We start from the raw sequence: 21,971 nt of genomic DNA, 5'->3' as shown, positions 1-21,971 counted from the left end.
CTTAGCTAGCAACACCACCGTTAGAGTATGGGGCTTAGCTAGCAACACCAGGGTTAGAGCATGGGGCTTAGCTAGCAACACCAGGGTTAGAGCATGGTGCTTAGCTAATAACACCAGGGTTAGAGCAAGGGCCTTAGCTGGCAACGCAAGGATTAGATCATGGGGCTTAGCTAGCAACGCCAATGTTAGAGCATTGGGCTTAGCTAGCAACACCAGGGTTAGAGCACTGGGCTTAGCTAGCAACACCAGTGTTAGAGCAAGGGGCTTAGCTGGCAACACCAGGATTAGATCATGGGGCTTAGCTAGCAACACCAAGGTTAGAGCATTGGGCTTAGCTAGCAACACCAGGGTTAGAGCACTGGGCTTAGCTAGCAACACCAGGGTTAGAGCACTGGGCTTAGCTAGCAACACCAGGGTTAGAGCAAGGGGCTTAGCTAGCAACACCAGGGTTGTGGCAGGTAGTCTAGTGGTTAAGAGTGTTGGGCCGATAACCGAAAGGTTGCTGGTTCAAATTCCCAAGTTGTCTAGGTGACAAATCTGCCGATGTGCCCTTGAGCAAGGCACTTCACCCTAATTGCTCCCGTAAATCGTTCTGCTAAGTGACTAAAATGTAAATGTACTGTGTTACTGTGAATGTAGGCGCCTAGTTAAATAAGGGTAAAATATAATAAAGGTCCTAGATAAAAGCGTCTGCTATGCTGTTGTTTCTATGTTCTTCTAATAAGCTCAGCACAGGAAGGATCTTTAATAATAGCTCGTTATTTTCCTTTATATACTTCAGATGAGGGCTGGGAATTGCCAGGGACATCACGATACGATATTATCACAATACTTAGGTGCTGAGAGGTGCGATTCTCACAACTCACAATTCTATATGTATTGCGATTCAAATTTGATATTGCTATTTAATGTTCCAAACATATTGCTCACCATAGTTCTGCTGCAGAGGTATTTAAAACACATCAAAAAATTATTGAACTTTTATTTAACTAGGCAAGTTAGTTAAGAACAAATTCTTATTTACAATGACGGCTTACCCCGGCCAAACCCTAACCTGGACAACGCTGGGCCAATTGTGCGTCGCCCTATGGGACTCCCAATCACGTCCGGGTCGTGATACAGCCTGGAATTGAACCAGGGTCTGTAGTGACGCCTCTAGCACTGAAATGCAGTGTTTTAGACCGCTGGGCATGAAAATAAAAGTGCTGAAAACATGTTGGCTCAGTATTTAAAGCTGCAATATGTAACTTTTTGGACGAACTGACCAAATTCACATAGAAATATGCTTTATAGATCTGGCGTTCTCGTTGAAAGCAAGTCTAAAAAGCAGTAGATCTGTTCTATGTGCGCTATTTCTATGTTTCCCGTTCAAAAGTTTAAGTTTTGCTTTCGGTTTTGTACACCAGCTTCAAACAGCTGAAAATACAGTATTTTTGGTTATGGAAAATGCATTTCACAGCGGTTTAGATTGTACAATGATTCTCTACACAATGACTGCATGTTTTGTCACATAACTGACATTGGACGGACTATTCAAATTTTTGCAACCAGGAAATGGCAGAGCGATTTCAGGATATTGTACCTTTAACAATAAGACGGAGAACAAGCTATAGGATGAAAAATACCGGCGTTTGGGCGCAGGTACAGCCGGCTAGCGGTTTACTTGGAGTCAAATATCCATATAATATTGTCCAAAAATAAGATCACCATATGTAGCTGTATCGATCCCCCCCCCATCACTACCTCCGATCTGTGTAATGATATTTGTTGGTTATTAACATTTCTTCAAAGAATGTATACATTTTCTCCCTTTTAAGCTGCTCTCTGGTGATCATGACAAAGAGTGATGGCAACGCATAATATTTTATAGGTACTTACCATTTAGGATGGGTGATTTTCAGGCCCTGTTCTAGAGCTATTGTTTCAGCTGTCTCAGGCAATAGTACTCAGAGGATATGAAGGGTAAAGTTCAGGCCAGTCAACACATTCAAATGTCTTCTCTTCTCTGAGTCAGGTGGACGTAGAGGTGGACGTAGAGGTGGACGTAGAGGTGGACGTAGAGGTGGACGTAGAGGTGGACGTAGAGGTGGACGTAGAGGTGGACGTAGAGGTGGACGTAGAGATGGAAAAGTTACATCGGAACACATTTCAGCATTCAATTCAACATTTTTGAGCAACCTCTTTTTTTGAGAATGGTATATTAGTATTGAATGAGAGTGACCTGATGACGTATGGGAGTTGACTGAGCCAGAGTGTCATGGGTGAATGGTTCTCTAGTGGGAGAGCAAGGGAGGGCAGTGCCCAGATAAATGGGTAACGGTCTCACGGGACACACAGCTCTGTGTGTGTGTGTGTGTGTGTGTGTGTGTGTGTGTGTGTGTGTGTGTGTGTGTGTGTGTGTGTGTGTGTGTGTGTGTGTGTGTGTGTGTGTGTCACATGGGACCAACTGGTAATAACAATGGGAACATGGTGCAGCCTGACCCCATGACATTATTTCAGAGTCCCATAGCTCAGGATGGGAGATGGGTTCCAAGCAGAGAATGGGACGTGTCTGTGTGTTGGGTAGAGGATAGTGGAGAGAAGGAGACATGTCTGTATGTTGGGTAGAGGATAGTGTAGAGAAGGAGACATGTCTGTCTGTTAGGTAGAGGATAGTGGAGAGAAGGAGACATGTCTGTATGTTGGGTAGAGGATAGTGTAGAGAAGGAGACATGTCTGTATGTTAGGTAGAGGATAGTGGAGAGAAGGAGACATGTCTGTATGTTAGGTAGAGGATAGTGTAGAGAAGGAGACATGTCTGTATGTTGGGTAGAGGATAGTGGAGAGAAGGAGACATGTCTGTCTGTTAGGTAGAGGATAGTGGAGAGAAGGAGACATGTCTGTTGGGTAGAGGATAGTGTAGAGAAGGAGACATGTCTGTGTGTTGGGTAGAGGATAGTGTAGAGAAGGAGACATGTCTGTTGGGTAGAGGATAGTGTAGAGAAGGAAACATGTCTGTGTGTTGGGTAGAGGATAGTGTAGAGAAGGAGACATGTCTGTATGTTGGGTAGAGGATAGTGTAGAGAAGGAGACATGTCTGTTGGGTAGAGGATAGTGGAGAGAAGGAGACATGTCTGTGTGTTGGGTAGAGGATAGTGTAGAGAAGGAGACATGTCTGTATGTTGGGTAGAGGATAGTGTAGAGAAGGAGACATGTCTGTATGTTGGGTAGAGGATAGTGTAGAGAAGGAGACATGTCTGTTGGGTAGAGGATAGTGTAGAGAAGGAAACATGTCTGTGTGTTGGGTAGAGGATAGTGTAGAGAAGGAGACATGTCTGTTAGGTAGAGGATAGTGGAGAGAAGGAGACATGTCTGTGTGTTGGGTAGAGGATAGTGTAGAGAAGGAAACATGTCTGTGTGTTGGGTAGAGGATAGTGTAGAGAAGGAGACATGTCTGTTGGGTAGAGGATAGTGTAGAGAAGGAGACATGTCTGTGTGTTGGGTAGAGGATAGTGTAGAGAAGGAGACATGTCTGTATGTTGGGTAGAGGATAGTATAGAGAAGGAGACATGTCTGTGTGTTGGGTAGAGGATAGTGTAGAGAAGGAGACATGTCTGTATGTTGGGTAGAAGATAGTATAGAGAAGGAGACATGTCTGTGTGTTGGGTAGAGGATAGTGTAGAGAAGGAGACATGTCTGTTAGGTAGAGGATAGTGGAGAGAAGGAGACATGTCTGTGTGTTGGGTAGAGGATAGTGTAGAGAAGGAAACATGTCTGTGTGTTGGGTAGAGGATAGTGTAGAGAAGGAGACATGTCTGTTGGGTAGAGGATAGTGTAGAGAAGGAGACATGTCTGTGTGTTGGGTAGAGGATAGTGTAGAGAAGGAGACATGTCTGTATGTTGGGTAGAGGATAGTATAGAGAAGGAGACATGTCTGTGTGTTGGGTAGAAGATAGTATAGAGAAGGAGACATGTCTGTGTGTTGGGTAGAGGATAGTGTAGAGAAGGAGACATGTCTGTTAGGTAGAGGATAGTGGAGAGAAGGAGACATGTCTGTGTGTTGGGTAGAGGATAGTGTAGAGAAGGAAACATGTCTGTGTGTTGGGTAGAGGATAGTGTAGAGAAGGAGACATGTCTGTTGGGTAGAGGATAGTGTAGAGAAGGAGACATGTCTGTGTGTTGGGTAGAGGATAGTGTAGAGAAGGAGACATGTCTGTTAGGTAGAGGATAGTGGAGAGAAGGAGACATGTCTGTGTGTTGGGTAGAGGATAGTGTAGAGAAGGAAACATGTCTGTGTGTTGGGTAGAGGATAGTGTAGAGAAGGAGACATGTCTGTTGGGTAGAGGATAGTGTAGAGAAGGAGACATGTCTGTGTGTTGGGTAGAGGATAGTGTAGAGAAGGAGACATGTCTGTATGTTGGGTAGAGGATAGTATAGAGAAGGAGACATGTCTGTGTGTTGGGTAGAGGATAGTGTAGAGAAGGAGACATGTCTGTATGTTGGGTAGAAGATAGTATAGAGAAGGAGACATGTCTGTGTGTTGGGTAGAGGATAGTGTAGAGAAGGAGACATGTCTGTTAGGTAGAGGATAGTGGAGAGAAGGAGACATGTCTGTGTGTTGGGTAGAGGATAGTGTAGAGAAGGAAACATGTCTGTGTGTTGGGTAGAGGATAGTGTAGAGAAGGAGACATGTCTGTTGGGTAGAGGATAGTGTAGAGAAGGAGACATGTCTGTGTGTTGGGTAGAGGATAGTGTAGAGAAGGAGACATGTCTGTATGTTGGGTAGAGGATAGTATAGAGAAGGAGACATGTCTGTGTGTTGGGTAGAGGATAGTGTAGAGAAGGAGACATGTCTGTATGTTGGGTAGAGGATAGTGTAGAGAAGGAGACATGTCTGTATGTTGGGTAGAGGATAGTATAGAGAAGGAGAGATGTCTTTTGGGTAGAAGATAGTGTGGAGAAGGAGACATGTCTGTGTGTTGGGTAGAGGATAGTGTAGAGAAGGAGACATGTCTGTTGGGTAGAAGATAGTGTAGAGAAGGAGACATTTCTGTGTGTTGGGTAGAGGATAGTGTAGAGAAGGAGACATGTCTGTATGTTGGGTAGAGGATAGTATAGAGAAGGAGACATGTCTGTGTGTTGGGTAGAGGATAGTATAGAGAAGGAGACATGTCTGTGTGTTGGGTAGAGGATAGTGTAGAGAAGGAGACATGTCTGTATGTTGGGTAGAGGATAGTGTAGAGAAGGAGACATGTCTGTGTGTTGGGTAGAGGATAGTATAGAGAAGGAGACATGTCTGTATGTTGGGTAGAGGATAGTATAGAGAAGGAGACATGTCTGTATGTTGGGTAGAGGATAGTGTAGAGAAGGAGACATGTCTGTGTGTTGGGTAGAGGATAGTGTAGAGAAGGAGACATGTCTGTTGGGTAGAGGATAGTGTAGAGAAGGAGACATGTCTGTGTGTTGGGTAGAGGATAGTGTAGAGAAGGAGACATGTCTGTTGGGTAGAAGATAGTGTAGAGAAGGAGACATGTCTGTGTGTTGGGTAGAGGATAGTTCAGGCTAGTTGTATTTTATTGTTAGAGTTTTGGTGAATGAGATTTTCATTGTATTCATGACACTTGAAACTTTAATGCAAAAGGCCCAGATTTTCAGTTTCCTAAAATGTAGATGCTGTAGTCACAATAGCGCTTTAGTGCAATGGGGTTTATTTATAGTGATTCCAGTCCATTACCAAAATACATTTGTCAATTGTTAAAAGTACCATGGTTATGTAAATGTTTGACGAACCATGATACATGTCTCTCAGACTGCAGTGCTTTTCATCGTTGTGTGGAGGTTATAGCTAGACATACAGTGTCTTCAGAAAGTATTCATACCCTTGACATTTTCCACGTTTTATTATGTTACAGCCTTAATTCACTATTTATTACATTTAGATTTTTTTTGTCACTGGCCTACGCACAATATCCTCCTAAATGTCAAAGTGGAATTATGTTTTTAGAAATGTTTACAAATTAATTTAAAATGGAAAGCTGAAATAAGAATTCAACCATTTTGTTAAGGCAAGCCTAACTAAGTTGAGGAGTAGAAGTGTGCTTACAAGTCACATAATAAGTTGCATGAACTCACTTTGTTTGCAAAAAAGCAGACATTGAATATCCCTTTGAACATGGTGAATTTATTAATTACACTTTGGATGGTGTGTCAATACACCCAGTCACTACAAAGATACAGGTGTCCTTCGTAACTCGGTTGCCAGGGAGGAAGGAAACCACCCATGGTGATTTCACCGTGAGGCCAATGGTGATTTTAAAACAGTTACAGAGCTTAATGGTTGTGATATGAGAAAACTGAGGATGGATCAACAACATACAGCACTAGGTAGCCTAGTGGTTAGAGTGTTGGGCCAGTAACCCAAAGGTTGTAAGATCGAATCCCCGAGCTGACAAGGTAAAAATCTGTCGTTCTGCCCCTGAACAAGGAAGTTAACCCACTGTTCCTAGGCTGTCATTGAAAATAAGAATTTGTTCTTAATTAACTGACTTGCCTAGTTAAATAAAGGTAAAATAAAAAATTGTAGTTACTCCACACTACTAACCTAAATGACAGAGTGAAAAGAAGGAAGCCTGTACAGAATACACATATTCAACACGCATCCTGTTTGCAACAAGGCACTGAAGTAATACTGCGGCAAAGAAATTCACCTTTTGTTCTAAATACAAAGCGTTATGTTTGGGGCAAATCCAACACAAGACCTCACTGAGTATCACTCTTCATATTTTCCAGAATGGTGGTGGCTGCATCATCTTATGGGTATGCTTACACATGTTATGTTATATCCTACCCTGGTAAAGGCTCTTTGGCAGAAACATTGGTCAAATAAATCCACACCGAGGAGAGATGAGTGTTTGACTTTGTTTTTCAGCTCTACCACACCATGATCGTCTTGTCTGCATCTCCTCCTCTGTCATTATTATTATCAGAGGTCTGGTCTACATATCATGCCAGGTGTTATTGATATGTCTGACAGACCGTTGCTCTCCTCCTCTGTCATTATTATTATCAGAGGTCTGGTCTATATATCATGCCAGGTGTAATTGATATTGATATGTCTGACAGCCAGTTGCTCTCCTCCTCTTTCCTTTTATTATCAGAGGTCTGGTCTACATATCATGCCAGGTGTTATTGATACGTCTGACAACCAGTTGCTCCCCTCTCCTCTGCAGGTGCCTGCCAGGGTTTTCCGGGAAGAGCTGTGAAGAGATAATAGACTACTGCAGTCTGCTCAGTGTCAACTGTCTGCACCAGGGACTGTGCCTCAGCGTAATTGGTGGATATAATGTAAGTCAGCCAATAGTTGAGGCCTAATGAAATGTGGGAAAGGCAAAAAAAAAAGAAGGTTTGATATGATGAGCCATAGTTTATTAGTGGGCTGCTTGGACAGTGGAGTGTTCTGCTCTCTACACATCAGAGAAAACACACCCTGGGGCTATTAGGAATGTTTTACAATAGACTACAGTAACCATTAGTGTATAGACCTGTCTGCGTTCCAAATGGCTCCCTAGTACCTATATAGTGCACTACTTTTGGCCATTTTGGCCTCGTCCTCTCCACTCCATGTTCAAAACAAGTGGCATGTTTTGTGTAGTGATTTAGTATGTCTAGTATAGGGGCACCTTGTACCTCGCTTCAGGTTAGTGCACATTCAGGAGTTATTTTGTTTTCATAACACGAACAACCGATGAACACCACTATGGTATGCCAATGTCGGGTTATAAAACGACAGGCCATTGGTCGCCGTTAAAGGAATAGTGCGAGATTTTGGCAATGAAGCCTTTTTTACCCCGAGTCAGGTAAACTCGTGGATTCCATTATTTTTGTCTGTGTGCAGTTTAAAGGCAGTTGGAGGTAGTTTTGCGAGCCATTTCCAATCAATGCGCTAACACTAGTTAGCAATGGCTCGTAAAACAACGTCAAACTTCCTTTTAGCACTATCCCTTTAACACTCATCTATTTATTGATTTATTACATATTTAGAAGCTATCAGTTTCTCACTTTTCATTTCTATATATTCTTATAAACAGGTCGATAAAATGGTCTGCTTGGCACATTATTCAAAGTGTACAGCTGAAATGTAATGTGACAGCAAAACGATAGTGAAACAGTGGCAAGAAAACAAAGTACATAAATCATGTAGCAAAAAATATAGATATTTAAATCTCCAAAACAAAAATCATAAGATGATTCCAGGTTTCCTATGGGTGGTGATTAGGGGTTGTCCATGGACATGAACATTGTTGATCATAGGTATTAAAGTATATCTATGCATCACACTTCCTACATGTTACAGACATCTGTTTTCTGAATCTATCCCATGGATTATACTCTAGTCTCATTTAAAGTAAAGGACATTCAATAAAATCTGCTTGGTCTTTGTCATGATATAGATGATTGAGCATGTATTCTATCTGACTACTACATTGCTTATACATTACCATTTGTTTGCAGTAAATGTCTAATTAAAATAAAAACATTGAGTAAATGAGAATATGATGCTAATGAGAGAGCCGTCGGTTAAAAACGGATTCTATGACGTCTTCTGAAGCCATAAAACCATTTCACAACCATAAAATACCCACCTAAAAGTGCCCACTTCATCATAATCCTGCATCGGAAGGCACCTGAAACCAGGCTGTAATGCCCATGGCCCTTAGCTCCTAATTATCCCCCATCAGTCCTGGTCTGTTGCTTCAGATCATTCAGAAGGCTCTGGGGCTGCATCTGAAATGGCACCCTATTCCCTATTCCCTTTTCCCTATGTAGTATATGGGCTCTGGTCAAAAATAGTGCACTGTTTAGGGAATAGGGTGCCATTTGCTTCTGACTCTGCGCTGCAGGACTGTTTAAAGCTGCCTGTGTTGCTGTGTGTGGATTTCTCTTGCTCCAATCAGTGTCAGTCATAATCAAGACATTGACACTAGTCTGGCGTAATGAGCCGTCTCCTTTGCAATTTCTTGATCTGCTACCCCCTGGGGAAAATGATGAGGTCGTTTGTCAGGTCAATTTGGGCTGTTGTCCATTAGATGCGCTGACTGTGTCCTGAAGTTGCCCTCTTTATTCAGTGTAGACTGATGAGGTACTGGCGTTCTCGTCGTAGAACCAAATGAAACCTTCTAATTAGTAAGAACAGAGAGAGCGTGCGCTACCCTTCAGCACTTGGATCTGCTGATAAATTAAACTTTAGTTAAATGAGTGTTGAGATGCACAACGTGAACCGGTCAACTCAATGCCATTGGAGGTTTCCCTGGTATGGATCTCATCAGGACGTTGCCTCAGTGTCGATGCATAGAGCTCGCCAGTTAAGTCTTAACAACGGAAAGGAAACTTCAGCCATTCCTATGTGGGAAAGAATGGCGCTTTGGGGTCAACCCCCAAAATAAGGTCTGAGGTTAACACAGGCTTAGGAGAACTTCTATGTTTTGTTCTATCAGATAATATCAGTCAGTTAACATGACCTTTATGAGTTATGAAGCCTTTATGTGCTTATAAATACTTAAAGTTCCACAAAAAGGTATGTTAGCTGATGAAGATTATTTCATAGAATAAAACGTATAGGATCTCCTAAGCCTGTGTTTACCACAGACCTTATTTTCAGACTTTATCAAAAAAACTCCAAAACCCCATTATTTCCCCCAGAGGCTTTGGCCAACGAACTGGTGCGGAGTTAGTCTCCATTTGTGCCTACAAAAAGACGACATTACTATTGCTGTCTATTGGTAACCTGCATGTCCTTATGTTGTGTAGAATGTACATTACTCCAAAGAACTAATTTAACCCTTATAATGGGCAGTAAAAAATGCGATGCATACCACTGCAGAAGGAGTATACAGGATGTAGCCCAATAACAGACCTGGTTAGTATGGATTTACAAGACCAGATTGGTGATTGTGTTTGTCTGCAGATCAATGATTACTGGTTCATCTCTTCCTCACAGTGTCTCTGTGCTCCTGGATGGATAGGGGAGTTCTGTCAGTATGGAGGGAACGCCTGCCTGATCTACCCAGACAGCTGTATGAATGGGGCCACCTGCATCACCACAAATCAACCTACGGCTCCCCCACAGTACAGATGTATCTGTAGCCCTGGTTACACAGGTAAGGGAAAGTGAAGGGGGGTTCCTAGTCAGTTGTACAACTGAAATGTGTCTTCCGCCTTTAACCCAACCCCTCTGAATCAGAGAGGTGCGGGGGGCTGCCTTAATCAACATCCAGTGGCAGACCGAAAGATGTTTACCTTGTCAGCTTGTGGATTCAGTCCAGCAACCTTTCGGTTACTGGCCCAACGCTCTAACCACTAGGCTACCTGCTGGTTACTGGCCCAACTCTCTAACCACTAGGCTTCCTGCTGGTTACTGGCCCAACTCTCTAACCACTAGGCTTCCTGCCGCCTACTGCGTTAGTATACGCGTGTTTGGTTGTTTTCACTGCAACTTCCTTGGTAGGTTGAGAGATACAGATTATATACTTCTTCAGAGTTTTATGTAAAAGTCATTTTACTGTAGTGTTTGTTTTTGGAAAAGAATTTGGTACTGTATGAGTATGCACTATTTTCAGAGAATTGATCACTACATATAACTTTAAATATGAAGTTATTTTGCAGTTTTAAGAGAAACGTTTGTACATTGAAGTGCATATTGGATACTACTGGTCTTAGATCTGCAGTATCCTATCACACGTTTAATACAGTGTTTCTCCTCATGTGTTTGGATCTGCAGTATCCTATCACACGTTTAATACAGTGTTTCTCCTCATGTTTTTGGATCTGCAGTATCCTATCACACGTTTAATACAGTGTATCTCCTCATGTGTTTGGATCTGAGGTATCCTATCACATGTTTAATACAGTGTTTCTTCCTCCTCTCCACATGCCATCTGCTGAATGTGTTGGAGGCCATAGTTCATGTTCTTCCCAAATTAATATTGTTGCCCTAAGGCGTGTCATTCCCGTTATAAGGCGTGTCATTCCCGTTATAAGGCGTGTCATTCCCGTTATAAGGCGTGTCATTCCCGTTATAAGGCGTGTCATTCCCGTTATAAGGTGTGTCATTCCCGTTATAAGGCGTGTCATTCCCGTTATAAGGCATGTCATTCCCGTTATAAGGCGTGTCATTCCCATTGCTCATCTTTTCACAATGCCTTCAAGTGGATTATTCCATAGTTTGCATTATTTTGTCTAAAATATGAAAGGCAGAAGGAGGTTGCAGAACATTTCTTCATTGAACCTGCCTACCAAGGAAAGCAACAAGATATTGGCTAATACATCCATACTATAAGCAGCAGCTATTGGAGTAATTTAACCACTTCTATCCACCCTAAAGGAAAAACATCAACAAATATAGGTTCTCTTAGATATGATGAAATTGAAAAGTCCAAAAGTGTAATCCTTGGGTTCGACCAAAAAAGTAATTAACTTTGCAGAAATATTTCAATACAATTTTAGACTCATGTCATTTGATAGTTAATGATGCTCCTTGTTTATTCTAAACCTGTACAAAAAGCTGGATGCCATGCAAAGTTATTTTTAAATGAGTTTTATTCATCACACACTATTCATTTCTGGGTCCATTAACCAAATTCCAAATATTTTAGACTCTGTTGAAAAGAGTTTTTGAGGACCACTAGTAAACAAGTCTTTAGATTATAACTTTCATGTCTTTTCCTCTGGTGTTGAAAAATGCACATCTTCTCGATATATGTTTAATTTGGAACCCGAAAAATGTAATTCAATTCAAATATCTAGTTCTTCATCAAACATACAACAGCCTAAACCAAACCACAACCCCTCAGAAGAAACACGTGGCTCTCTTCATTTCATGTCTTTGGTCTTTGGTCCCTCTCAATCCTGTCAGCAGAACCTCAGTCCCCATCTTAGCTGACACACTCACAGCTGTCACTCCGATAAGTCCTTACATAGCATTACATGAGCTAGGGTTTTTTTGTGCTGCGCCAGGCTCAAATATCTGTTGCCACTTCGCTGATGGAAAATTGTCTCTCACAATGTGGCAGCACCTCAGTGACTGATGGAACCCTTCATTCCGAGGCGTCCATGCCAAGTGGAACCCTATTCCCTATTTATGGAACTACTTTTGACCAATAGGGCTCCTTCTGGTCATAAGTAATGCACTATGCAGGGAAAAGGCTGCAATTTGGGACACAGCCCTAGGCATCCAGGGATCCCTTTTTCGATGTGGAATTATGAAGCGTTGAAGCGGGTGGACTTTCAGAAGGCCCGTTTAATTTCAGAAGCCGTCTCGAAGCCCCTCAGGACCAGTCTGTCTGGAGTAGATCAAACATTTCTGAGTGCATTGCTCAAGCCCCTGATATTTAAGTTTTTATTCAGACTAGAAAAATATGAACTTGCGGCCGGTGGTATAAGCATTTATGAAATGCTCATGTACTGCAGATATACGGGTTATGAATGGGTTATGAATGTGTCATGAAGTCCCTATGTAGGTACCCTTCGTATGAAGTGTTACCCTTTATTCTTAGGGAAACTGTACAGACATTGGAGGCATTTCTCACCTTGCATGGCTTTATAGTTTTTCCCCCAGACGCATATCAAGGGTTTATTTTCTTTTTCCAGGCAGGCAGACAAGGTGCTGTCCAAAAGGCCATCACAAAATGCCAAGCACCTGATTGTAATCTGACAAAAAATGTCCGGTGACATGCTGAAGAGACACTATGAAACTTTAGAAGGGCAGATTCCTCCGAGATAGGGCATATGTCTCAAATGGCACTCTATTCCCTATATAGTGCACTACTTTTGATCAGAGCCCTATGGGTCCTATTTCCCCTGCCTTGTTATATTTCCAATCAGAGACTCCTAATTGAAATCACACAGCTATTGAAAAGCCAAGGAGTCCCAGAACACCAGTAATTCAGTCTTGTGGATTTAAAGAAGCTAATCTCCGCTCCATATCCTGTCTCTTTTTATATGGCCCTCTGAAACAACAGACTGTCTGACGAACTGCTAGGTTCTTCTCACAGTGGAAGCAATCATAATGTAAAATCAAGGAGCAGGAGAATATTAGTGTTAATTGCTTTAAAACATCTAATAGGAATTCCAAAGGGGATTTAAGATACTTCCATTTTAGGTTAGCTAAAGAAGGTTTTAAACGATATACATGTTAGGATGACTAAAGAAGTTTTTTTTTAATATACACATTTTAGGGTTACTAAAGGATTGAATATCATGTTTCTCTCTCTCTCTCTCTCTCTCTGCCCACAGTATACAGTAGATGGTTGTACCACTGCTTCAATCACCGAACCAAAGTGGTTGTGGTTATCAGTGTTCATATATCATCAATGTTAGAGCTTAGATTTTATTAGACAACTTCACGTGCTTGTCTATGTTTATATTCTGCCCGCTTCCTGTTTCCTCATAAAAGGTAGATTTAGTGGCTTGTGATGTCTCCGGTAGTACTGCACTATTATCTTGAATAAAACACATCTCTACCGATGCATACCGTACCTCTAAGCAAAGAAAGCAGACAATAAATGTAAAATGGCCGTAGTAAAATGCCCCCTTTCGTTGTTCCAGTGCTCACGTTTTAGTACATCACAGGCCAGTGCTCTACTGCAGACCGGCAGACAGACATGTACGTACGTGCCTGTTGTAAACCTGTGTGTCTCTCCAATGGTATACAGGAAGGAAAACTGGAGCTATGGTAGAATCTCCAAAGAAAAACCAAAAAGGCATCAAATTAACTCTGGCTGAAAGAGTAGACCTAGCAGGCAACTGGTTGAAATGACATCATTACAAACAGATCATGTAGTTGCTATGACATTTCAACCAGTTTACAACCAGATAATCTGATTGTAATGACGTAAGGCCGGCCACATGCTTCAGGAAAACGTACAGTACAGCAGGGGTAGGCAACTAGATTCAGCCACGGGACAATTTTGGTTCGAGCAAATGGTTCTGGGGCCGAAAAATTATTATAACTAGAAAAGTACATTTCCTGAAGAAAATGTGGTGTGCTTTCTTGCTTGTGAATGATGATTTAATGTATAGGATAACCTGAACATGTGAAGTTGGGTTGGCATCTCTAGCTTGAACGGTTCAAGAGTTACTGTTGTTGAGTTATTTTATGTGTAAGGGCTGTCGTTCTCCTCTTCCTCGGACGAGGAGAGGAGAGAAGGATCAGACCAAAATGCAGCATTCGGGAAATAAGCCATCTTTTATTTAAACACGACGATGGCAACACGAAAAACAAAACACTTTCAAAATTACAAAACAAGAAAACGACGTAGACGAAAAAAACCTGAGCATGAACTTACTAAACTAAAACGTAAAACTCACGGACAGGAACAGACTACATCGAAACGAAACGAACAACCGAACAGTCCCGTATGGTGCAAGACATAACACAGATACGGAAGACAATCACCCATAAACAAACAGTGAGAACACCCTACCTAAATATGACTCTTAATTAGAGGAAAACACAAACCACCTGCCTCTAATTAAGAGCCATACCAGGCAACCCAAAACCAACATAGAAACAGATAACATAGACTGCCCACCCAAAACACATGCCCTGACCATAAACACATATAAAAACAACATAAAACAGGTCAGGACCGTTACAGAACCCCCCCCTCAAGGTGCGAACGCCGGGCGCACCAGCACAAAGTCCAGGGGAGGGTCTGGGTGGGCAGTTGACCACGGTGGTGGCTCAGGCTCTGGACGCTGTCCCCACACCACCATAGTCACTCCCCGCTTCTGTCTTCCCCTTCCAATGACCACCCTAAAACTAACATCCCCTAAATGAACGGCCAGCACCGGGACAAGGGGCAGCACCGGGACAAGGGGCAGCACCGGGACAAGGGGCAGCACCGGGACAAGGGGCAGCACCGGGACAAGGGGCAGCACCGGGACAAGGGGCAGCACCGGGACAAGGGGCAGCACCGGGACAAGGGGCAGCACCGGGACAAGGGGCAGCACCGGGACAAGGGGCAGGTCCCGGCTGATATACTCAGGCAGATCCTGACTGAACGGCTCTCGACGCTCATGGCTGGCTGACGGCTCTCGACGCTCATGGCTGGCTGACGGCTCTCGACGCTCATGGCTGGCTGACGGCTCTCGACGCTCATGGCTGGCTGACGGCTCTCGACGCTCATGGCTGGCTGACGGCTCTCGACGCTCATGGCAGGCTGACGGCTCTCGACGCTCATGGCAGGCTGACGGCTCTCGACGCTCATGGCAGGCTGACGGCTCTCGACGCTCATGGCAGGCTGACGGCTCTCGACGCTCATGGCAGGCTGACGGCTCTCGACGCTCATGGCAGGCTGACGGCTCTCGACGCTCATGGCAGGCTGACGGCTCTGGCTGCTCATGGCTCGCTGGCGGCTCTGGCAGATCCTGTCTGGTTGGCGGCTCTGGCAGATCCTGTCTGGTTGGCGGCTCTGTCAGATCCTGTCTGGTTGGCGGCTCTGGCAGATCCTGTCTGGTTGGCGGCTCTGGCAGATCCTGTCTGGTTGGCGGCTCTAGCGGCTCCTGTCTGGCGTGCGGCTCTAGCGGCTCCTGTCTGGCAGACGGCTCTGTAGGCTCATGGCAGACGGGCGGCTTAGCAGGCTCATGGCAGACGGGCGGCTTTGCAGGCTCATTGCAGACGGATGGCTCAGACGGCGCTGGGGAGACGGATGGCTCAGACGGCGCTGGGGAGACGGATGGCTCAGATGGCGCTGGGGAGACGGATGGCTCAGATGGCGCTGGGGAGACGGATGGCTCAGATGGCGCTGGGGAGACGGATGGCTCAGATGGCGCTGGGGAGACGGATGGCTCTGGCCGGATACGGCGCACTGTAGACCTGGTGCGTGGTGCCGGAACTGGAGGCACCGGGCTAAGGATAAGCACCTTCCTACTAGTGCGGGGAGCAGGGACAGGGCACACTGTACTCTCAAAGCCCACTCTATAACTGATGTGAGGTACCGGCACTGGTGACACCGGGCTGAGGACAAGCACATCAGGATTAGTAGGGGGAGAAGATACAGTGTGTACAGGGCTCTGGAGACGCACAGGAGGCTTAGTGCGTGTTGCCGGAACTGGAGGCACCGGGCTAGATACACGCACTACAGGGAGAGTGCGTGGAGGAGGAACAGGGCTCAGGAGACGCACTGGTAGCCTAGTGCGTAGTGTAGGCACTGTAGGTACTAGGCTGGGGCGGGGAGGTGGCGCCGGAAATACCGGACCGTGGAGGCGTACTGGCACTCTTGAGCATTGAGCCTGCCCAACCTTACCTGGTTGAATACTCCCGGTTGCCCGACCAGTGCGGGGAGGTGGAATAACCCGCACCGGCCTATGTAGGTGAACCGGGGAAACCATGCGTAAGGCAGGTGCCATGTATGCCGGCCCGAGGAGACGCACTGGAGACCAGACGCGTTGAGCCGGCCTCATGACACCTGGCTCAATACCCAATCTAGCCCTGCCAGTGCGGGGAGGTGGAATAACCCGCACTGGCCTATGCACTCGTACAGGAGACACCGTGCGCTCTACTGCGTAACACAGCGCCTGCCCGTACTCCCGCTCTCCACGGTAAGCCTGGGAAGTGGGCGCAGGTCTCCTACCTGCCCTTGGCCCACTACCTCTTAGCCCCCCCCCCCCCCCCCCAAGAAATTTTTGGGTGTTACTTACGGGCTTTTTGGGCTTCCGTGCCAGACGCGTTCCCTCATAACTCCGGTTCCTCTCTCCGGTAGCCTCTGCTCTCCTCAGTGCCTCCAGCTGTTCCCATGGGAGGCGATCCCTACCAGCCAGGATCTCCTCCCATGTGTAGCAACCCTTTCCGTCCAATATATCGTCCCAAGTCCATTGTTCCTTCTTTTCCTGTCCCTTACTCCGTTGAGTTTTCCCTTGCCGCTTGGTCCTAGCGTGGTGGGTGATTCTGTAAGGGCTGTCGTTCTCCTCTTCCTCGGACTAGGAGAGGAGAGAAGGATCATCAGACCAAAATGCAGCATTCGGGAAATAAGCCATCTTTTATTTAAACACAACGATGGCAACACGAAAAACAAAACACTTTCAAAATTACAAAACAAGAAAACGACGTAGACGAAAAAAACCTGAACATGAACTTACTAAACTAAAACGTAAAACTCACGGACAGGAACAGACTACATCAAAACGAAACGAACAACCGAACAGTCCCGTATGGTGCAAGACATAACACAGATACGGAAGACAATCACCCACAAACAAACAGTGAGAACACCCTACCTAAATATGACTCTTAATTAGAGGAAAACGCAAACCACCTGCCTCTAATTAAGAGCCATACCAGGCAACCCAAAACCAACATAGAAACAGATAACATAGACTGCCCACCCAAAACACATGCCCTGACCATAAACACATACAAAAACAACATAAAACAGGTCAGGACCGTTACATTATGCAAATGTGGTTTATGCAAATACAGTTGATAAAAGTTTTTAAGAATTAGAATTTTATGCACATTTATGCAAATGTGTACATACAATGAACACAAATATAAACGCAACATGCGTTGGTCCCACGTTTCATGTGCGTCCCCCCCCCCCCCCCCATTCATCACCTGTTTATTTCCTCCCCTATATTTGTCAGTTCCCTCGCTATGTTCCCTGCTGCTGCATTAATTGATTTTTGTCTTTATTACTCGTTTCCTGACGGTGTTCCTGTCTCGTTCCATGTCCGTTCAATATTAAATGTTTGACTCCCCGTACCTGCTTCGTCTCTCCAGCGTCATGCTTGTGACAATGAACTGAAATAAAAGATCCCAGAAATGTTCCGTACTCAAATATTTTACACAAATTTGTTTACATCCCTGTTATTGAGCATTTCTCTTTTGCCAAGATAATCCATCCACCTGACAGGTGTGGCATATCAAGAAGCTGATTAAATAGCATGATCATTACACAGGTGCACGTTGTTCTGGAGACAATAAAAGACCACTCTAAACTGTGCCGTTTTGAGGAAGCGTACAATTGGCATGCTGACTGCAGCAATGTCCACCAGAGCTGTTGCCAGAGAATTTAATGTTGATTTCTCTACCATAAGCTTTGTTGTTTTAGAGAAATTGGGAGTACTCCCAACCGGCCTCACAACTGCAGACAACGTGTAACCACGCCAGCCCAGGAACTCCTCATCCGACTTTTTCACCTGCGGGATCGATTGTCTGAGACCAGCCAGCCACCTGGACAGCTGATGAAACTGTGGGTTTGCACAATTGAAGAATTTCTGCACAAACTGTCAGAAAGCGTCTCAGGGAAGCTCATCTGTTCGGCGACTTAACCAACTTCAGTGGGCAAATGCTCACCTTCTGTGGCCACTGGCTGGAGAAATGTGCTCTTCACGGATGGCTTCATCTGTACCGGGCAGATGGCAGACAGCGTGTATGGCGCTGTGTGGGCGAGCGGTTTTCTGATGTCAATTTTGTGAACATTATATGAACAGTAACTCAGTAAAATCTTTGAAATTGTTGCATGTTGTGTTTATATTTTTGTTCAGTGTAGTTATAGTTGATAAAGATTTTAAAGAGTTTGAAGATGAATGTTTTGAAGTTGGTCATGAAGCGTAACTGGCCAAGGAGCAGAACCATTTTAAAAAGCTACTTCTGTATACCTATGGTTCTCATTCATGTTATTTTACGCACATTTAAAATCGTTATAGTTCAGAAAGTATACTGTACATAGTATAAAAAAATTGCTAGACAGGCAATCTAAGTAGGGGCAGTCTGAACTTCTCAACGTTGGTTTGGGGTTGATTGCTTAAACGGTGAAAGAGGAGATGGGTCTAGATTCTAGAATCTTCAATTGTTTTACCATTCAAGTCTATGGACCTTTTTTTTGCCATTGAAATGCATTGGGAACTCATTAATATATTGTTTTAGTACAAAAAGTATAAATGCTATCACAAATCTTTTTTCAATTAATCTGTGTTTTAAAGTTGGTTTTGTGTTTTATAGATTAAAACGTTTAAGTGCTAGAATAAAATAAATATAATAATAATGTAGGAAATCTAAATTTGTGCTTTGCCTTCATCAACCTCCTAATCATTTGTACCCTGCAAATTGACCACAACTAAGCCCAAAAAGAGATTGTATCTGAAAATAGCAATAATTTCATACCTTCATTACACTGGTTTTGTCCCGCGGGCCGCCTGTTGCCGACCCATTCAGTACAGTAAGAAATGAAACATTAAGTAGAGGGCTTCTTTGGCGGTGGTCTTTCTGAAAATACAATTTATCATTATTTTATCATTTTTGCAAAGGTTTGCATAGTGTGTTGCTTTGGCCTTGGACGGTGCCCAAGTACTGCAGTATATGAGCCAATTACTGACACCAGCCAAGTCCTCTCTGGGTATTTTATGAGCTGGCTACATGGTGCTGGAGATCTGAGTTTTGAATGTGTGTCCCAAATGGCACCACATTCCCTTTATAGTGCACTACTTTTGACCAGGGCTCATAGGGCTCTAGTCAAAAGTAGTGCACTATATAGGGAATAGGGTGCCATTTTGGAACATAACATTGAACCTTGCTGTGCTCTCTCTCGCCATGATGCGTCAATGAAGAGCTGTGATCCACATGGACGCACGTACGAACACACACACACACACACACACACACACACACACACACACACACACACACACACACACACACACACACACACACACACACACACACACACACACTAATCTCAGTTCTTAATGGGTTCAAATACTATTCAACATAATTTAAAATACTGTATCTGTGCTTGATTGGGCTTGCCCGCTGTGATGGAACCAACAGGAAAGTCTCAAAAGTGCAAACCAAAACCCTGCATAACAGGCACTCCCACTCCAGGCAGGCTAAAGCAATATTTAATTTGTTGAATACTATTTGAACCCAGATCTGGTTAATGCCTCTTTCTCTCATTCATCTCAATATCCTTTACGTGCATGCTTTTCTATGAGCGTTCCTACGCTAATGTATAAAGTTCATGGTACATTAGTAATTAAGTTTGCTCTGCAGAAAGATATATAATCCTATCTTAATTGGTTTCCATTGCATATTTCATCTGCGACGCACACATCGTTATCCACTTCACCTAACCTGGAGCTTTAGAAATGGGAAATGAATCCCAATGTATAACAATGAAGTAATCCCAAACATTCACCCTGAACCATTTCCCAGTTTATTCCTCATTGACGGTTCATGGTTTGCTACATGACCTTCGTGTTTCAGTATCGAATGTATTTATGATATTTCATGAATACATTTTGAGGTGGTTTTCAGGATTATTTACTTAACTAGGTAAATGCTCATAATAGGCATTTTGGAAATATTCAGGGGAACATTCCCATGCTTACTGAGAGAGATCCAGGCTGTATCACATCCGGCCGTGATTGGGAGTCCCATAGGGCGGCGCACAATTGGCCCAGCGTCGTCCGGGTTTGGCCGGTGTAGACCGTCATTGTAAATAAGAATTTGTTCTTAACTGACTTGCCTAGTTAAATAAAGGTTAAATAAAAAATTAAAGATTGATTTGTTCTAAACTGAACAAAAATATAAACACAACATGCAACAGATTCAACGAATGTACTGAGTTACATTTCATATAAGGACTAAATAAATCAAATAAAAACGAAATCAGTCAATTTAAATAAATTCATTACCTCCTAATCTATGTGTTTCACATGACTGGGCAGGGGCACAGCCATGGGTGGGCCTAGGAGGGCATCGGCCCACCCACTTGGGAGCCAGGCCCACCCACTGGGGAGCCAGGACCTGCCAATCAGAATTAGTTTTACCCCACAAAAGGGCTCTATTACAGACAGAAATACTCCTCAGTTTCATCAGCTGTCCGGGTGGCTGGTCTCAGACGATCCTGTAGGTGAAGAAGCCGGATGTGGAGGTCCTGGGCTGAAGTGGTTACACGTGGTCTGCGGTTGTGAGGCTGGTTAGATGTACTGCCAAATTCTCTAAAATTACGTTGGAGGTGGCTTATGGTAGAGAATTGAAAATTAAATTATCTGGCAACAGCTCTGGTGGATATTCCTGCAGTCCCTCAAAACTTGAGACATCTGTGGCATTGTGTTGTTTGAAGAAACTGCACATTTTGGAGTGGCATTTTATTGTCCCAAGCTCAAGGTGCACCTGTGTAATGATCATGCTGTTTAATCAGCTTCTTGATATGCCACACATGTCAGGTGGATGAAATATCTTTGCAAGGGAGAAATGCTCACTAACAGGGAATAAACAAATTTGTTCACAACATTTTCGAGAAATAAGCTTTTAATTAATATAGAACATTTCTGGGATCTTTTATTTCAGCTCATGAAACATGGGACCAACACTTTACATTTTTAGTTCATATTTTTGTTCATTATATACTGACATCTCTCATGGACAGACTAAGTAAACATTACATTAGATTTTAGTTCTGGGTTAACCAAGATTTATATGGGACATAACATAGCCTAACACAACATACTATTGTTATTCATATTAGGAATGGAAATGGAAAAATATTTCACTATTAGAATAGTATCAATAATTTTTTCTGATGAGTGTTTAGCGTTGATCTGTGTCAGGTCCTCCGTTAGGTGTGTCTGTAATGTCTATTTAAAGAGGGGTTAATAGCATACCCTTCTCAGGGATGACTGGAGGACTAAATGTGCAGTAGTAGCTCAACACACCGTCATAAAAACTACATTCAAAGTTTGTTTTAATAAATGAAGACTTTCAAATGTCATGGTATATAATTTATATGTAACTATGTCACAAGGATAATTTAATTAAAAATACGCCTTTTCTGGATAAAATAGACCTGCACAGTGTTTGAATACTAACGTCCGTTCGGATATTTGAATATTCAAATAACCGTGCCCATTCCTAATCCAAATGACATAATATTAACAGTACAAGACAGACAGACTGATACGTTCGTAGGAGCACATATTTCCTTCTGATACTA

General features: G+C 43.6%; 1 protein-coding gene across 1 annotated transcript in view; it reads left to right on the top strand.

The window, feature by feature from the left end:
• LOC129846419 (protein eyes shut homolog) overlaps positions 1–21,971 on the top strand; it is a 64,846-nt gene that overhangs the window by 652 nt on the left and 42,223 nt on the right. The window contains exons 2-4 of the mRNA XM_055914347.1: positions 2,015–2,130; positions 7,209–7,323; positions 9,977–10,136. Coding sequence (XP_055770322.1) covers positions 2,015–2,130; positions 7,209–7,323; positions 9,977–10,136 — 391 coding nt within the window. The remainder of the gene's footprint in view (positions 1–2,014; positions 2,131–7,208; positions 7,324–9,976; positions 10,137–21,971) is intronic.

The sequence above is a fragment of the Salvelinus fontinalis genome, unplaced genomic scaffold (genome assembly GCF_029448725.1).
Source record: "Salvelinus fontinalis isolate EN_2023a unplaced genomic scaffold, ASM2944872v1 scaffold_0535, whole genome shotgun sequence".
In the NCBI taxonomy this organism is placed as follows: domain Eukaryota; kingdom Metazoa; phylum Chordata; class Actinopteri; order Salmoniformes; family Salmonidae; genus Salvelinus; species Salvelinus fontinalis.
The sequence above is the reverse complement of the archived record's forward strand: the minus strand, read 5'-3'. Positions and strand labels throughout refer to the sequence as shown.